General features: G+C 54.9%; 1 protein-coding gene across 5 annotated transcripts in view; it reads left to right on the top strand.

Moving 5' to 3' along the window:
- LOC119105771 (obscurin) overlaps positions 1 to 17,796 on the top strand; it is a 100,436-nt gene that overhangs the window by 49,379 nt on the left and 33,261 nt on the right. For 2 of the 5 annotated variants that reach the window (XM_037229274.1, XM_037229273.1), the window contains exon 2: positions 674 to 16,957. The exons of the other annotated variants lie outside the window; for them this stretch is intronic. In XM_037229274.1, the coding sequence (XP_037085169.1) occupies positions 674 to 16,957 (16,284 nt within the window). The remainder of the gene's footprint in view (positions 1 to 673; positions 16,958 to 17,796) is intronic. 5 annotated transcript variants of the gene reach the window in all.

Below are 17,796 nucleotides of genomic sequence, written 5' to 3'. Positions count from 1 at the left end.
TCTGAAAACATATTTTTGCCGGACCTCTGTTCGTGACATGTCATGACAAACGTCCTGGCTCTTATTTTTAGTTGAAGACAAATATATAATCCCAGCTCAGACTCAGGCTTAGGCTCAAGGGAACGTCCATGAATAGTGTTACGCGTGGAGGGGAAGGTGGTTTTGATGGAGTGTAATCGAACCGCAGCAAGAGGTGTGGCTTTGGAAAGCGTATCGTTACGGCCTGGTGTAGCTGCAATTCGTGCTAAAATAAAAAAGTTGAAACCCTTCGAGCCCTTGAAACCCTTCGAATGTCATTGGTTGTTTTTCATGGTAAGCGACACGCCTGCTGCGCTTCGCATCTCCAGCCGAAAAGAAACAGCTAATTATGACCACTAGCTCAGCCTCACTCAAGGGCCGAAGTCCCTTTATTCCTTTTGGACCTATCCTCAACATGGCGTTACCTGGGACATCGCTTACCTTAACTATCTGAGAACCAAGGGCGAGGAGTTGAAAAATGATTAAAAATTGCGTTACATTACTTATGGACGACCCCAAATGTTTGGCACGTTCGGTTGAACAATCCGTTCCGGACTCGTCTTCGACGCATTTCTTGAATGTGTGTGTAACGGCCTGAAGCCGTCACCAACATGTTTCATTTCCGTCGTTTGACAGACCGACGGGGACGTTTCAGATAACGGGGAGCGTGTAACCACGAGGTCGCACGTGATGGAGAGCTCTGCCGGTGAGTACGGCCTATCACCTCTGGTGGCTGAGGAGGTGCCCGTGGAGGCGGGCCGGCGGCGGCGGCGGCGGGACGACCGCCGGCCGGGCGAGCTGCCGGCCGACGACACCCTACACCGTAGGGAGGAGGTCACCACCTCTCACGTCCAGGTGCTACAGGACAGGTCCACCGGGACATCGGTGCCCGAGAGGGACGTCGCGACGCCAGGGGACAAGGCCACGAAAGGTACCCCGCGAGACCGCGATGTCCCAGTGCGGCAAGATAAGGACAGTGAGACCCCAGCTTATGATCGGGAAGTTCCGATTACGAAGGATAGGCCAGGGAAGGGTGCGGCTCCCGACAAAGATGTCCCAGTGCGGCACGATACGGACAGTGAGACCCCAGCTTCTGATCGGGACGTGCCGTTTAGGAAGGATAGGCCAGGGAAGGGTGCGGCTCCCGACAAAGATGTGCCAGTGCGGCAAGATACGGACAGTGAGACCCCAGCTTATGATCGGGACGTGCCGATTACGAAGGATAGGCCAGGGAAAGATGCAGCTCCGGACAAAGATGTGCCAGTGCTGCAAGACGTGGAGACAGAGACTGGTCTGCCTTATCGGAAGGCTCCAGTGGCTCAAGATGGAAGAATAAAAGATGTAGCTGCTGACAGGGATGTTGCAGTGGTGCAGGATGAGAAGGTTACAGGCTCTGTCCCCGACCGGGACGTCCCGGTAACACAGGACAGAGGAGTCAAGGACACGTTACGCGATCAAGACGTCCCTTCGCTGCACGAGAAACCAACCAAAGATACAGCAACCTACAGCAAGACCGACGACTTCTTGCATCACAGGGAGGAGGTCATAACCTCACGGGTGCGGGTGCTGGAAGACAGAACAATCGAAACGGAAAAGCTGGATAGCGGTGTCCCAGTGCTGCAAGACGCGGCTCCCACAGATACATCACTGGAGCGGGATATTCAAGTGTTGCAGGATAAGGAGACGAGGACAGCAGCACCGACCCGGGACGTGCCGATCGCGCCAACCCCCGACGAAACACTGGATCGGGATATTCCAGTGCTGCGGGATAAGGAGACGAGGCCAGCAGCACCGACCCGGGACGTGCCGATCGCGCCAACCCCCGACGAAACACTGGATCGGGATATTCCAGTGCTGCAGGATAAGGAGACGAGGCCAGCAGCACCGACCCGGGACGTGCCGATCGCGCCAATCCCTGACGAAACACTGGATCGGGATATTCAAGTGTTGCAGGATAAGGAGACGAGGACAGCAGCACCGACCCGGGACGTGCCGATCGCGCCAACCCCTGACGAAACACTGGAGCGGGATATTCCAGTGCTGCAGGATAAGGAGACGAGGGCAGCAGCGCCCATCCGGGACGTGCCGATCGCGCCAACCCCTGACGAAACACTGGATCGGGACATTCCAGTGCTGCAGGATAAGGAGACGAGGCCAGCAGCGCCCACTCGGGACGTACCGATCGCGCCAACCCCTGACGAAACACTGGATCGGGATATTCAAGTGTTGCAGGATAAGGAGACGAGGACAGCAGCACCGACCCGGGACGTGCCGATCGCGCCAACCCCTGACGAAACACTGGAGCGGGATATTCCAGTGCTGCAGGATAAGGAGACGAGGTCAGCAGCGCCCACCCGGGACGTGCCGATCGCGCCAACCCCTGACGAAACACTGGATCGGGATATTCCAGTGCTGCAGGATAAGGAGACGAGGCCATCAGCGCCGACTCGGGACGTGCCGATCGCGCCAACCCCTGACGAAACACTGGATCGGGATATTCCAGTGCTGCAGGATAAGGAGACGAGGCCAGCAGCGCCGACTCGGGACGTACCGATCGCGCCAACCCCTGACGAAACACTGGATCGGGATATTCCAGTGCTGCAGGATAAGGAGACGAGGCCAGCAGCGCCCACTCGGGACGTACCGATCGCGCCAACCCCCGGCGAAACGCTGGATCGAGATATTCCAGTGCTGCAGGATAAGGAGACGAGGCCAGCAGCGCCCACTCGGGACGTGCCGATCGCACCAACCCCTGACGAAACACTGGATCGAGATATTCCAGTGCTGCAGGATAAGGAGACAAGGACAGCAGCACCGACCCGGGACGTGCCGATCGCGCCAACCCCTGACGAAACACTGGATCGGGACATTCCAGTGCTGCAGGATAAGGAGACAAGGACAGCAGCGCCCACCCGGGACGTGCCGATCGCACCAACCCCTGACGAAACACTGGATCGGGATATTCCAGTGCTGCAGGATAAGGAGACGAGGACAGCAGCACCGACTCGGGACGTGCCGATCGCGCCAACCCCTGACGAAACACTGGATCGGGATATTCCAGTGCTGCAGGATAAGGAGACGAGGCCAGCAGCACCGACCCGGGACGTGCCGATCGCGCCAACCCCTGACGAAACACTGGATCGGGACATTCCAGTGTTGCAGGATAAGGAGGCAAGGACAGCAGCGCCCACTCGGGACGTGCCGATCGCGCCAACCCCTGACGAAACACTGGATCGGGATATTCCAGTGTTGCAGGATAAGGAGACGAGGACAGCAGCGCCCACTCGGGACGTGCCGATCGCACCAACCCCTGACGAAACACTGGATCGAGATATTCCAGTGCTGCAGGATAAGGAGACGAGGACAGCAGCACCGACCCGGGACGTGCCGATCGCGCCAACCCCTGACGAAACACTGGATCGGGATATTCCAGTGCTGCAGGATAAGGAGACGAGGCCATCAGCGCCGACTCGGGACGTGCCGATCGCGCCAACCCCTGACGAAACACTGGGTCGTGATATTCCAGTGCTGCAGGATAAGGAGACAAGGACAGCAGCGCCCACCCGGGACGTGCCGATCGCACCAACCCCTGACGAAACACTGGATCGAGATATTCCAGTGCTGCAGGATAAGGAGACGAAGCCAGCGGCGCCGACTCGGGATATCCCAATCAGGAAGGGCCAAGACACCAAACCCGGCGCGCCCGAGAGGGACGCACCGGTGGTCCATGATGAAGAAACCTGGACGACGGCACCGGATAAGAAAGTCCCGATAACACAGGACAAAGCAACGACCAGGCCTGTCGCTCCTGAACGAGAAGTTCCAGTACTAGGGGATGACGAGACCGGGTTGGCACCACGTAGGCCTGTTGCTGTGCGGAGGAGGCAGGCAAAGCATTCTGAAATCACCGAAGATGTTGTGATCGATCGTTCAGTGACAGATACGTTGCCTGCCGACGATGACAAACGCGATACCGCCAGGGATGCTATTTCAGGAGAAAGGAAACGGACGTCGGATGAACATATAACCAGCGATATCACAGCCTTGGATGATAAGGAGTTCTTCTCGAGGCCTCAAAAGGGAGTTGACAGGAGCCCAGAACGTCCTCAAGAGGTACCAAAATTACCCGAGACGGACGATAAGCGTAAAAAATCAGTGGTTAAAAAGCTGCACAAGAAAGCTGTTGAGTTATCGGAAGAGGAACTGTCAGAGGATGAGAAACCGAGACCGAAACGTAAAGAACGACGCATCCCAATCGCAGACGAGCAGTCCCTTGAGCCCCCGGATATCGATAAACCCACCACGATCAAGGCACAGCAGGACGCGGATGTTGCCGTGGAGCCAAAAGAGATTGTCACTGATCACCCCGAGGAATACGAGAAACCTGTCGCTAAAATCATTCGAATTCAGACAGATTACGAGCAAGTTGAAGAAGTCATGGAAGGTGTTTATGACGTTCATAAATCCGTTTCCGATGTAACGATACCAGAAAGGGATTCTTCGCCGTTGGAGCAGCGAGAGATTGTTACCGCCGAAGAGGTAGAAACCTCATCTGACACCAGCAAATCGACGGTCGTGGCAGCTTCGGCCAGTCAGGAACAGGAGCGACCGCGTGCAGACGACCTGGCGACGCCCGTTTACATGGACGGCAGTTCCGAGACGGCGCCTGAATCGCGCTCCAAGCCTGATGTAACGAGACAGCGGACAGACGTTGAGGAGACGGCCGCCGTGGATCAGGCTCTTGTGAGGGATGAACAAATGCCAGACGTTGCTGGTCCGAGAGACCGTGACACCGTGGTGCGTGACAGAGACACTCGGCCCGCGCCAGATGATCGTGTTGATGCTGAATCACAGACCCCTGGGGATCAAAAGGACACTGATCAGCTGCGTCCAATGAAGAAGGCTACCGACGTAACTCGACAGGTAGACCTTGATGAATTCGATGTTGAAACTGAAGAGGTGTACCAGATCACTGAAGACGCCGATGTGTCAGGCAATGAGCCCACATCAACCAGCCGCCCTAAGACGCATGACTCCAAAATTCCAGCAGAAGACACCATGCAGTCGCAGAAGCCCGAGGACTCTGGACACGACTTCTGGTCACAGCTAGCCCCGGAAGACGTGGAACCTGACGTGGAGAAAGCAAGGGCCCTAAGGGAGAGGATAATTCCTGTTCTGCAGGATGACACGAACCTCGACTTGAAGGTACCTGAAAAACAACAAGCAGATGAGGATGGGGTAAAACCAAGAGGAGTTGGAGATGGCTTCTGGTCCCCAGAAACCTTAGAAGAACATGATGCGCCGGTTCCCAAGGGTAAGGTAGAAGGTAAAACGATCGCCCCAGTTCCAAGCGAACCAGTTCCCCCCAAATCTGAAGATGTAAGCGAAAGTAAGCCAACAATCCCAAAAGAAAGAGCTGCTCCGGAATCAAAGCCTGGAGAACCCGTGGCAGCAACTTTAGCCCAATACCCCGAGACCGCGGACCGGGTCACAAAGGAAAGGCCGGACTCTGACCTTGGAGTGACTGAAAAGGTCGATGAGGTCGAAGATTTCTGGTCGCAAATAACTGACAGAAGGGAAGAAATGGAGGACGACAAAGCCAGGGCCTTCAGGGAACGAATCATTCCGATTGAAACGGACCTGGCCGCTCCTGACTCACCTGAGGACTCCAAAAGAAAATCGAAGCCTGTCGCCGGTGATCAGGTTGCAAAGCCAGCAAGTCCAGTAACCAAGAAGCATGAGACTAAAGCGCCTGGTGACGAAGACTCACAGCTGGTAGAACAAGGTATCTCCCCGTCGGACATTGCCACGGAACCAGAAGAACCTCATGCTGACAGGCCCAGTGCCCGGAAGGAAAAAATTGTTCCGGTGCTCCTGGATGGAGTTTCTCCCGACACTACAGCTGAAGGTCCGCAGAGATCAGAGCTAGACGGCATACCTCACGATGATAGCCCTACGAAAGATCAGCCGGTCGCCGTTTCGCCTCGCAAGCCTGTCTCTGAAATACCTAAGGATGACATTCGGTCCAAGAAAACTGTAGCAGTTGAAGAGGGAGATTTCTGGTCACAGATTGTCGAGGAAACTGAAGAGACACTTGTTGGCAAAGCCAAGGCCTTGAAAGAAAGAATTATTCCGGTACTAGAGGAAGAAACATCACCTGATGTGATAGGTCAAGCTCCACAAAAATCAGAAATCCACCAAAAGCCACTTGACGCTGAGACTGCAAAAACCGATATCATCAGTGCTTCCCCCAAAAGCCCTGACTCTGAAACACCGGAAGAGAGGAAGGGGTCACCTTTGAAGAGAGAGGAGAATGATTTCTGGTCACAAATTGTCGAGGAGGTCGAAGAAACGGTGGTCGGCAAAGGTAAGGTTCCACGAGAGGTAGACGTACCATTAGATCTGGACGAAAGGCCACGTGACACAACCACGGTTCGTCCTCATAAATCGGTACAAGATGAAGAACCTGTTGGAGATCAGCCTTCAAAGCACGAACCCGTCGCCGTGTCATCCCAAAAACCGGTTCCTGAAATGCCTGAAGAAGACAGACCATCTGTGAAGCCAGAGAAAGTTGGCGTAGAATTCTCGTCACAGGATGTGGACGTGACTGATAAAACTCCCCTACGAAAAAGGAAGCCTTCAAAGGAAAGAATTGCCCCCGTGCTCCTGGACGAGACTTCCCCAGACGCAACGGTGGAAAGTCCAGCGGAAGCAACACGGGATGACGTAGCCCCGGATAGTGCCAAACCAAAGAAGGTCAAACCGGTCGATACTTTGCCGATGAGTTCTGATTCGGAAACCCCAGAGCTCAGTGAAAGGCCAGCTGAAAAGCCTAGAATCGTTCCAGAAGGTGATTTTTGGTCACAGATCACCGAGAAAGCCGAGGACACACCTGTTGAAGAGGCAAAATCCACCAGGAAAAGGACCGGGCCTGTTATGCCGGATGACACGGTTCCCGACACAAGGGATACAGCGCAGTTGGACACAAAGCGCGGCGATATTTCTATGCCTGACGATCAAATGAAGGGAAAGCCTGTTAGTGCGCCTTCAAAGCGTCCAGACTCCAAGCTGCCATCTGATGAAGTCGCCGAATCTGAAAGTGCTGAAGATCATGACTTTTGGTCTCAGATTGCCACAGAAAGTGAAGAAACTGGTGTTCACAAGGCGGCGGCTGTTCGCGAAAGATTAGTGACGATTCTTCAGGACGAGAATGTTCCTGTTTCTGAGGACACTGGCCGACCAAAGTTAAAGGAAGGCGACATTACTGGTACTGAAACTCAGGAGCCCATGGAAAAACCACGTATTCGTGCAAAAGAAAAGCCTGAAGCTGGCATCTCAGTCGACGAAGGCGTGCCGGTGGAGACGGTAGAGGTGTGTCAGGTCTCGTCACAAGTGGATGAGACAGAAGAGATTTTCACTGACAATGCCAAGAGGACAAAGGACAGGATGGTCCCAGTTCTCATGGACGAGTCTCTACCTGACACAAAAGGAGTTGGCGAACATAAACCAAGGCTTGATGACGTTTCTCCTGATAGCGATAAACCTGCAAAACTGAAACCGAGTAGGGTTGGGTCCAAAGAACCTGAGCCTGGAGTACAGGAGGAAAAAGGAAAGGAAGCAAGGAAAGGGAAGGAAGGAAAGGTCAGTGATCTCCCATCAAAAGAATATCGCCCCATTCAGCCTGAAGTTGAGGAGGTTCATCCTGATAAGCCCGGCAAGGTTATTGACGAAGACATTGAGACGAAACTGATCCGTGACCGTGATGATATCAAGGTCGGCAAGGTCAGGGCTGTAGAAGACAGTGATACTACCCCTGTTTCTGAGGAAGTCAGTGGAGAGAAACCGAAACCAGATGATACAGTCATCGATGACAGGGTTCCGAAGATGAAATCGGATAGGCCCCATTCAAGGAGACCAGAGGGTGGCGTCCCAAGCAGTGAGGACCTGCAGCACGGGAAAGCCGAGGAGGTAGACTTCTGGTCACAAATTCCCAAGGGAAATGAAGACATAGGCGAGGAAACGCATGTTGACGAAGTTGTTGTCGTTACGGAAAGAACTGTCCAAGTTCTCAAGGACGAAATCATTCCTGTCGACAAGGATACAGTCAAACACAGAGCAAAACCAGAGGAATTACCTGCTGCACTTGTTCGACCAGCAAAGGAGAAACAATTAGCTTCGACTTGTGAGGAGATCGATTCCGAAACTCCAGCTGATTTGGACGCTCACCCAGACATCAAGGAGGGTGGTCTTCGAGACCGGGCTTCGCCAGTTTTGGAGGATGCTGACCACCCGAAGCAAAAACAGGGTGAAATGGCCATCCCCGACGATCAGGCGACGAAGGTAGAACCAGCTAGTACTCCTACTGGACTGCCCGAGTCTAGGACTATACCGGAGGACCGCGCTCAGGTCGAGATCACTGAAGAGGGCGATTTTTGGGCCCAAATAGCTGCAGAAAGTGAGACGGTGGCCGTCGACAAAGCGAGAGCTGTGAGGGGAAAAGGTGCCGCAGTTCTCGAGGATGATGTGGTTCCCGATACCGCTGATACCGGCAAACCTAAAACAAAGCCTGACAAAATACCTGTCACGCATGGTCGTGTAGCAGTGGAACAGCCAAGTATCTCGTCAAGGCAGATTGAGCCTGATTTGCCATCTGAGAGAGGCGTGCCAACAGAGACCGTAGAGGAGAAGGAGATGTTGCCAGACATTGCCAAGGACAAAGAAAAGACACCTCATGGTAAACCTAAAGCCACGAGGAAAAGTATGTCACCAGTTCGTCAGGATGAATCTGTACCTGAAATCAAGGTTGATGACAAAGAGAAACCCAGGATAGCTGGCGTAGCACCTGGTGATGATGAACGCACAGATATGAAACCGGGTGGCACTCCATCCGAGAATCTGAAACCCAAAATACCTGACGCCAAGGATATTGAGTCTCTGAGACGCGAAAAGCCTGAGGAAGAAGATGCACCAGAAACAGAGGTTTGTGATGAGCAACAACCGAGACTCGATGATGTTGGTCCTCACAGCAGTATGCCTGTAAAAGACAAACCAACTGAGACTTCCTCCAAAAAACCTGCATCCAAAATACCCATCGAAGAGGATAGCCAGTCTTTGGAACTTGAGGTGGTCGATCAGGTTGCAGGTACTGCTGAGAAAGTTGAAGAGACATGTGCCGTCCAGGCAAAGGCCCCCAAAGAGCTGGTCGTTCCAGTGCTACAGGACGAAGCAGGCACTGACAAGAAGACTAAGGATCAGCAGAAACCCGAGTTTCCTGAAGGACCCCTCGATGGTGACACGCCTACCAAGGCCCAGCCAGACAGTGCAAAGGAAAAGCCACCGCAACCTGATGAGCCCAAGCAGGTTGAAGCTGATGATTTTTGGGCACAGATAACCGGGGAAACTGAAAGTGCAGATGATGACAAAGCTGTGACTTTCAGAGACAAGGCAGTTCCAGCTCTGGACGAGGCTATGATAGGTGGTACACCAGCGATAGGTACTACACCCGACACCATTGTTGACGCAAGCGTTACCCCAGACACGAGCGCCCCTGCGGGCTCGAAACCCCCAGAGAAGAGCGGCATGCAACCTGAAACCGTGGAAGAAGATGTCCTGTCCCCTGTCCCCGAGAAAACAAGGTTGGTCGAAGATGATGAGACCAAGGTAGTCACCGAAGGCATAGACCAGGTCCCACGAGATGAAACTAGAATTGACACGAAGCCTGATGCTCAAGGCAAACCAAAGATAGGCGAAATGCATGCCGATAGAGAGCAACCTGAAAAGCTTGAACTGGAAGACGTTAAAGGTGTAGAAACGTTCGACGTGCCAGAAGAAACCGTACCCGCTGCAGGCGATCAGGCAATTCATGCTCGCGAGCCCACGAAACAGAAACATTTGAAACCAGAAGACGTAGCTGCTCCAAAACGGAAGGCCCCAGAAATGCAGCCTAGCGGTGTTGCTCCACAACAACCTGACGAGGAAATCCCAGACCATATTGAAGAGCCGCTCGACGAGGCCGGAGAACGCGATTTCTGGTCGCAGATGTCCAAGGACAGCGGGGAGACGGACGTTGATAAGGCGAAGTCCTATCCGGACAAAATGGTCCCGGTCGTTGAAGATGTGGCTGCTCCTGACTCAGAACATCCAAGTCAGCTTAAATCCAAGGGAGCCGACGTGTGCACTGATACCGAGACAACGGCGGAGAAGCCAGTCAGCGCTCCGTCGCGCGAGCTCGATTCCGATACGGCAGGCGAAACCATCCCCACTGGGGTGGCAGAAGAAGGCGATTACTTGTTACGGGATGCCGAACGAATCAAAGAGACACAAATGGATCAATCTAAACCAACCAGCAGGACAGTGCCTGACACACAGTCTGGCGGTGAACCTGAGGCGCCCCAGCACCCTGCGGACGCGGCTCCGCAGGTGAAGCCAAAGGACGTTTCGTCTGAGGCACCGGAGCCTGAAGTGCCAGATGAGAAGGACACCCATTCTGACAAGCCTGAGGCGGCTGATGTTCGAGATTTCTGGTCGGAAATTGCCGACGAAGGTGAGGACACACCCTTTTTCAGGCCGGAGGATAAACCGGAAAAGCCCGCTTCCGTTGTTGGCGAAGAGGATGCTCCGGCCCCCACGGCTGTCAGCCTTGGAAAACCAGACCTGGCTGATGTTATCGATGAAAAATCGAAGATGAAGACTGACAGTCTTCCTTCAAAAAAGGCAGAGTTAACGGATGACAGGCCTTCGCAGAGGGATGAGAAGGCAGACTTCTGGTCAGAACAAGCCGAGGACAGCGGCAAAACGGACGACTTGAAACCGCAAGCTGGAAAGGAAAAAATGACACCGGTCTCTCAGGAAGACATCCCAGATGAGCCAAAGCCGGAGGTAAGTGAGCAAAAGCCAACAGCTGATGAGAAACCTCCTTCAGATAAAACTGCGGAAGTGAAGCCAATTCCTGCTCATCCATTAACTGCTGGCGATGAGCTGCCGGCTGAAGCATCTCAGCCTAAAGCTGCTGAAGAGGTCGATTTCTGGTCGCAAGTCGCTGAGAAAGTAGAAGATACGGTTGACGAGGGCATCCGTACCTCTGAGGTTAAAGATCAGCGGGCACCAACGTCGCATAAGACGGTGGTCGAAGGTGCACCGGTGGAACAGGGCGCTGTAGACGCAGATAAATTGCCCGCGGACCTGGGCGAAACGCTACCGTGCTTGCCTAAAACGGCTTCTGGAGAAGTCCCCGTTCCGTCGTCCCCGAGTTCCGTCGGCAAAAAAGTGGTGTTTGACGATAGCCAGGTGCCTGTCGACGACCAGGGATCCCCAGATACGCCAATGGCCCGACCTCCCCTGGAGAAAAAGGTTTCATTCAGCTTTGACGATTCAGATAAGTTGGCGGACGCCATCGGGCGTCAAGCAGATGTTGCGGATGAGATTCCCGAGAAGCGAACCGACAGAAAGTTGAAATCGCCTCCGCCAACACTCCCGCCGTCAGCACTGTTTGAGCCTGAAACAATTGAGCCTCTTGCCGAGAAACTGCTCGCTGCAAAGCCCGAGTTACAGCAAAAGTCAGACTATGGTGAGCTTGGGGTAGGATTGGGCAAGGAGACTGTGTCAAGTGTGTCTTCCTTCGATGAAGACAACAATGCCGAGAAAGCAGATGTGGGCACCGTGAGCGATAGTGCAGATGAAGTCGAATGGGAAGATGATTCCATTTCTATACCGATTCAAACGCCAGCGAAGGAACTGCCAGATCAGGTGGACTCAAAATCACCGCATGAGAGGACAGACGACAAAATCCTTTCAGACCAGGACCAGGACAAGCCAGCCGGTTTGCCTGAAATCGGTCCAACACAGGTACGCGATGATATGAAGCCTTTCGAAGCTGATAGCAAAGATGCGCCAAGACCATTCATCGACAAAAAAGATGAAAAACCTTCCGAGAAGCCTGATCAGTTATTCCCGAAGCCGCATGATAAGGAGCATATCGAGGAAGCTCCTCGTAAAGACAGACCAACTGAAAAGGATGCGGAATATCCATCAAAGCCTGTTTCAGAGGCAGACGAGACACGTGAAGAGGTCGGTGCTGGTTCCTCCAAGCCGCAGCCGGACCAAAGGGCAAGCCTTTCCCCGACGGAAGGCGTCCCGACAGCTGAAAAACCAGGTGTGGACGGCAAGACGCCGCAAGCAGCTCGGAGTGCTCCGGAACGAAAGACGTCCCCCGAAAGGACCGGTGAAGGCCCCCCAGACACAGAAAGGCAACCCGATAAACCTGATCAAGAATTATCAAGACCACTTGGAAAAGAAAAGACTGAGAAAGATTATCCAGACGAGGATAAACCGCACGAGAAACTTGATCAGGAGCCTCAGAAAGCACGCGATGAAATGGCGGATAGAGATGTTCCAGTGACGGATGTGTCGCCTGAGAGGCGGGCTCAGGAACCATTGGACGATGGACAGGCTCCTAAGGGTGCTCCTGATAAAGATAAGCCATCGGAGAAACCTGGCGATAGGCCATCCAAGCCGCGAGACGATGAAAAGGTGGTCCCAGCAGGGCGCGAAAAACCAGGCGACCTATCAGAAAAAGATTCTTCAAAGCCTCGTGGTGACGAACAGCGTGACAGGGATGTCCCGCCTAAACGACATCCGCCTGAGAAACCCGACCATGCTGAAGATAAGAAGTCACGACCAAGTCCCGCAGAGAAGGACCAACCACACTTGAAACCCGCAGCGGATTTACCGAAACCGCAGGATGACCGTGATGCTAAGCACGAAAGGCCAGATAGTCATCCTCCAGACACTGACAAAGAGAAGTCAGCGCCATATGACCGTAAAGTTGCGGATCGCCCTCCGGAAGGCCATGATCTCCACGATCAGAACGTTCCGCGCGATACCAAACGTCCGGATCATCGCCCCGGGGAATATGATATCCCTGGTCATGAGATTCCACACGATACCAAGCACCCGGATCATCACCCAGGAGACTATGATGTCCCTGGTCATAAGATTCCGCATGATGCGAAGCACCCTGATCATCGCCCAGGGGATTACGACATCCCTGGTCATAAGATTCCGCACGATACCAGGCGCCCGGATCATCGCCCCGGAGACTATGATGTCCCTGGTCATAAGATTCCGCACGATACGAAGCACCCGGATCGTCGCCCCGGAGATTATGATATCCATGGCCAGAGAATTCCGCACGATGCCAAGCACCCGGATCATCGCCCAGGGGATTACGATATCCCTGGTCATAAGATTCCGCACGATACCAAGCACCCGGATCATCGCCCAGGGGATTACGATATCCCTGGTCATAAGATTCCGCACGATACGAAGAACCCAGATCATCGCCCCGGAGACTATGATATCCATGGGCAGAGAATTCCGCACGATACCAAGCACCCGGATCATCGCCCAGGGGATTACGATATCCCTGGTCATAAGATTCCGCACGATACGAAGCACCCAGATCATCGCCCCGGAGACTATGATATCCATGGGCAGAGAATTCCGCACGATACCAAGCACCCGGATCATCGCCCAGGGGATTACGATATCCCTGGTCATAAGATTCCGCACGATACGAAGCACCCTGATCATCGCCCCGGAGACTATGATATCCATGGCCAGAGAATTCCGCACGATACCAAGCACCCGGATCATCGCCCAGGGGATTACGATATCCCTGGTCATAAGATTCCGCACGATACGAAGCACCCTGATCATCGCCCCGGAGACTATGATATCCACGGCCAGAGAATTCCGCACGACACCAAGCACCCGGATCATCGCCCAGGGGATTACGATATCCCTGGCCATAGGATTCCGCAAGATACCAAGCACCCGGATCATCGCCCAGGGGATTACGATATCCCCGGTCATAAGATTCCGCACGATACCAAGCACCCTGATCATCGCCCCGGAGACTATGATATCCACGGCCAGAGAATTCCGCACGACACCAAGCACCCAGATCATCGCCCCGGAGACTATGATATCCATGGCCAGAGAATTCCGCACGATACCAAGCACCCGGATCATCGCCTAGGGGATTACGATATCCCTGGTCATAAGATTCCGCACGATACGAAGCACCCTGATCATCGCCCCGGAGACTATGATATCCACGGCCAGAGAATTCCGCACGATACCAAGCACCCGGATCATCGCCCAGGGGATTACGATATACCTGGTCATAAGATTCCGCACGATACGAAGCACCCGGATCGTCGCCCCAGAGACTATGATATCCATGGCCAGAGAATTCCGCACGACACCAAGCACCCGGATCGTCGCCCCGGAGACTATGATATCCATGGCCAGAGGATTCCGCACGACACCAAGCACCCGGATCATCGCCCAGGGGATTACGATATCCCTGGTCATAAGCTTCCGCACGATACCAAACACCCGGATCATCGCCCAGGGGATTACGATATACCTGGTCATAAGATTCCGCACGATACGAAGCACCCGGATCGTCGCCCCGGAGACTATGATATCCATGGCCAGAGAATTCCGCACGACACCAAGCACCCGGATCATCGCCCAGGGGATTACGATATCCCTGGCCATAGGATTCCGCACGATACCAAGCGCCCGGATCGTCGCCCAGGGGATTACGATATCCCTGGCCATAAGATTCCGCACGACACCAAGCACCCAGATCGTCGCCCCGGAGACTATGATATCCATGGCCAGAGAATTCCGCACGACACCAAGCACCCGGATCATCGCCCAGGGGATTACGATATCCCTGGCCATAGGATTCCGCACGATACCAAGCGCCCGGATCGTCGCCCAGGGGATTACGATATCCCTGGCCATAGGATTCCGCACGACACCAAGCACCCGGATCGTCGCCCCGGAGACTATGATATCCATGGCCAGAGAATTCCGCACGATACCAAGCACCCGGATCATCGCCCAGGGGATTACGATATCCCTGGCCATAGGATTCCGCACGAGACCAAGCACCTGGATCGTCGCCCCGGAGACTATGATATCCATGGCCAAAGAATTCCGCGCGATACCAAGCACCCGGACCGTCGCCCAGGAGACTATGACATCCCTGGTCATAAAATACCGCACGATACCAGGCACCCCGACCGTCGCCCCGGAGACTATGATATCCATGGTCAAATAATTCCGCACGATACCAAGTACCCGGACCGTCGCCCAGGAGACTATGACATCCCTGGTCATAGAATACCGCACGATACCAAGCACCCGGACCGTCGCCCCGGAGACTATGATATCCATGGCCAGAGAATTCCGCACGATACCAAGCACCCGGACCGTCGCCCCGGAGACTATGATATCCATGGCCGGAGAATTCCGCACGATACCAAGCACCCGGACCGTCGCCCAGGAGACTATGACATCCCTGGTCATAGAATTCCGCACGATACCAAGCACCCGGACCGTCGCCCCGGAGACTATGATATCCATGGTCGAAGAATTCCTCACGATGCGAAGCAGCCTGGCCATCGACCTGCAGGCTACGATATTTACGGCTATGACCTTCCCATGGCTGGCAAGCGACGGGAGGACCGTGTTGGACGCTACGACATTCCTGACCGTGGGCGTGGCTCAGTGCCGGCACATGGCCGCATAGGCGTGGATGTCGAGCCCGCGGACTATGACATCTACGGTTATGTGCTTCTGGACTACATGGACGGCAGTAAACAACCTGAGTATCATCGCATAGGCTTCGATGTGTTCGGGCGGAAGCCGTCCCGGGATGGGAAAGATCAAATGCCTGCCGATTATGATCTGCACGGCCTCGGCCCGCTCTATGGGCTGCGAGGACCGGACTATGAGCCCCACGGCTTTGATATGGACAGAGGTGGGGTGCCGCGGGATGGAAAGGGACCGGAGCGTCGTCCCGGGGACCACGTCCCTGGGCAGAGGATTCCTCACGATGGCAAAGGATCGGAGCGTCGCCCCGGAGGCTATGACATCCATGGGCAGAGAATCCCTCACGATGGTAAAGGACCGGAGCGTCGTCCCGGAGACTATGACATCCATGGGCAGAGAATTCCTCACGATGGTAAGGGACCGGAGCGTCGTCCCGGAGACTATGACATCCATGGGCAGAGAATTCCTCACGATGGTAAGGGACCGGAGCGTCGTCCCGGAGACTATGACATCCATGGGCAGAGAGTTCCTCACGATGGTAAAGGACCGGAGCGTCGTCCCGGAGGCTATGACATCCATGGCCGAAGAATTCCTCACGACGGTCAGGGAATGGGCCGCTATCCTGGAGACTACAAAATACCGCACGGCGGTCTTGGATATGAAGACATTCCTGGCGAGTACAGCATACTGGGGTATATAATCGTCCCCGACACGGTCCGGCACGAGGGCCCCGACTACCCGCTGGTGCGGTACGACGTGTACGGCTACCGACTGCCGGAGGGGCCCGGCCCGGCCCGGCGTCCCGACGTCAGCCCCTCCGAGTACGACATTTGCGGCCACGCTATCCTGCACGAGCGCGCCGAGGCCGGCTCGCGCGACTACCGGCCCGTCGACTACGCCATCTACGGGCGGCGCGCGCCGGCGGAGGGCGCGCCGGCGCCCGGCGAGCGCGGCCTGCTCGGCCACGTGACGCTCCGCGACTGGGAGACGGAGGCCGGGCCGCGGCCGGCGCAGTTCACGCTGCACGGTCGGCGCATGCCGCAGGACGTGGTGCTGGCGTCCGGGCCGGACGCCGGCCTGTTCAGCCCGTGGGGCCGGCGCACCGGGCCGCCGCCGGGCCTGCGCAAGCTTCGCCTCGCCGACCTCGACACGGACAGCTTCCGGGCGCCCCCGGCGCGTCGCGTGCTCAACACGCGCTCGCGGCCCAAGACGCCGGCCGAGATTGTGGCCGAGCTGACGGGCGGCGGCCGGTGGGTGACGATCTGGCCCTCGCAGCCGCTGCCGCAGACCCGCACTGAGGGCGAGCTAGGTGAGCGGCGCGACGGGCGGCTCGCGATCTCTTCGGCTTCTATCTGCATCTCGAGCGCCGGGCACTCGCGCCCGCCTGAGGTGGTTAACGATTTGGGGCTTCACCGCCGTTTGATTTCGGCCCGGCTGTGTGTGGTGCAGGCCACACGGCGGGTTTATGGCTCTAGCTTTTTATCACCGCGCAGGCACTTGAATTGCGAAATAATTTATGATTTGCAGCCACTCTCACCGATTCGATGGTTTCTTAATGCAAATTCTGACGAGCGATTTGCTATGACTACGGTCAGTCCGCGAGTTGATTGATTTTGCCTCCAGCTCCGTTATCTGACGATGCGAACTTTACAGGCACCCTTTATTTCCTATAACATTGCTTTGCATGCTGGAGTGATGTATGGACTAACCGCGTCATTGATTTATCTGCCAGCCAACGCCAGCCGTGGATAAGGATGAGGTGAGCGGTCCCTACACCAACAGTTCATTCGAAGTAAACATTGTTTCCACCTTGAATGACCACGCCTCCTTAAATGCTCGTAATAAACATGGTGTGTTGCATGTCGCATCGGGAGATCGTGGGTCTTTTTGAGACATTTTTGCTTGGTCATATGTCTGTAATATTCTGCATTTTACTTATTTTTCTGATTTATTCATCAATATTGCAGATGCGAGACTGTGACACTCTGCAACCAGAACTGACAGCGTATGAAACCGGATGTGGCGTATCCAAGCGTAAAACGTTTCCGGAGCGTATGAAACCGGATGTGGCATTTCCGAGTGTAAAACGTTTCCGGAGCGTATGAAACCGTATGTGGCGTATCCGAGTGTAAAACGTTTCCGGCATGT

The sequence above is a fragment of the Pollicipes pollicipes genome, unplaced genomic scaffold (genome assembly GCF_011947565.3).
Source record: "Pollicipes pollicipes isolate AB1234 unplaced genomic scaffold, Ppol_2.1 Scaffold_6138;HRSCAF=7277_pilon_pilon_pilon, whole genome shotgun sequence".
In the NCBI taxonomy this organism is placed as follows: domain Eukaryota; kingdom Metazoa; phylum Arthropoda; class Thecostraca; order Pollicipedomorpha; family Pollicipedidae; genus Pollicipes; species Pollicipes pollicipes.
Note: the sequence above shows the minus strand (reverse complement) of the source record. Positions and strands in the feature narration are given on the sequence as shown.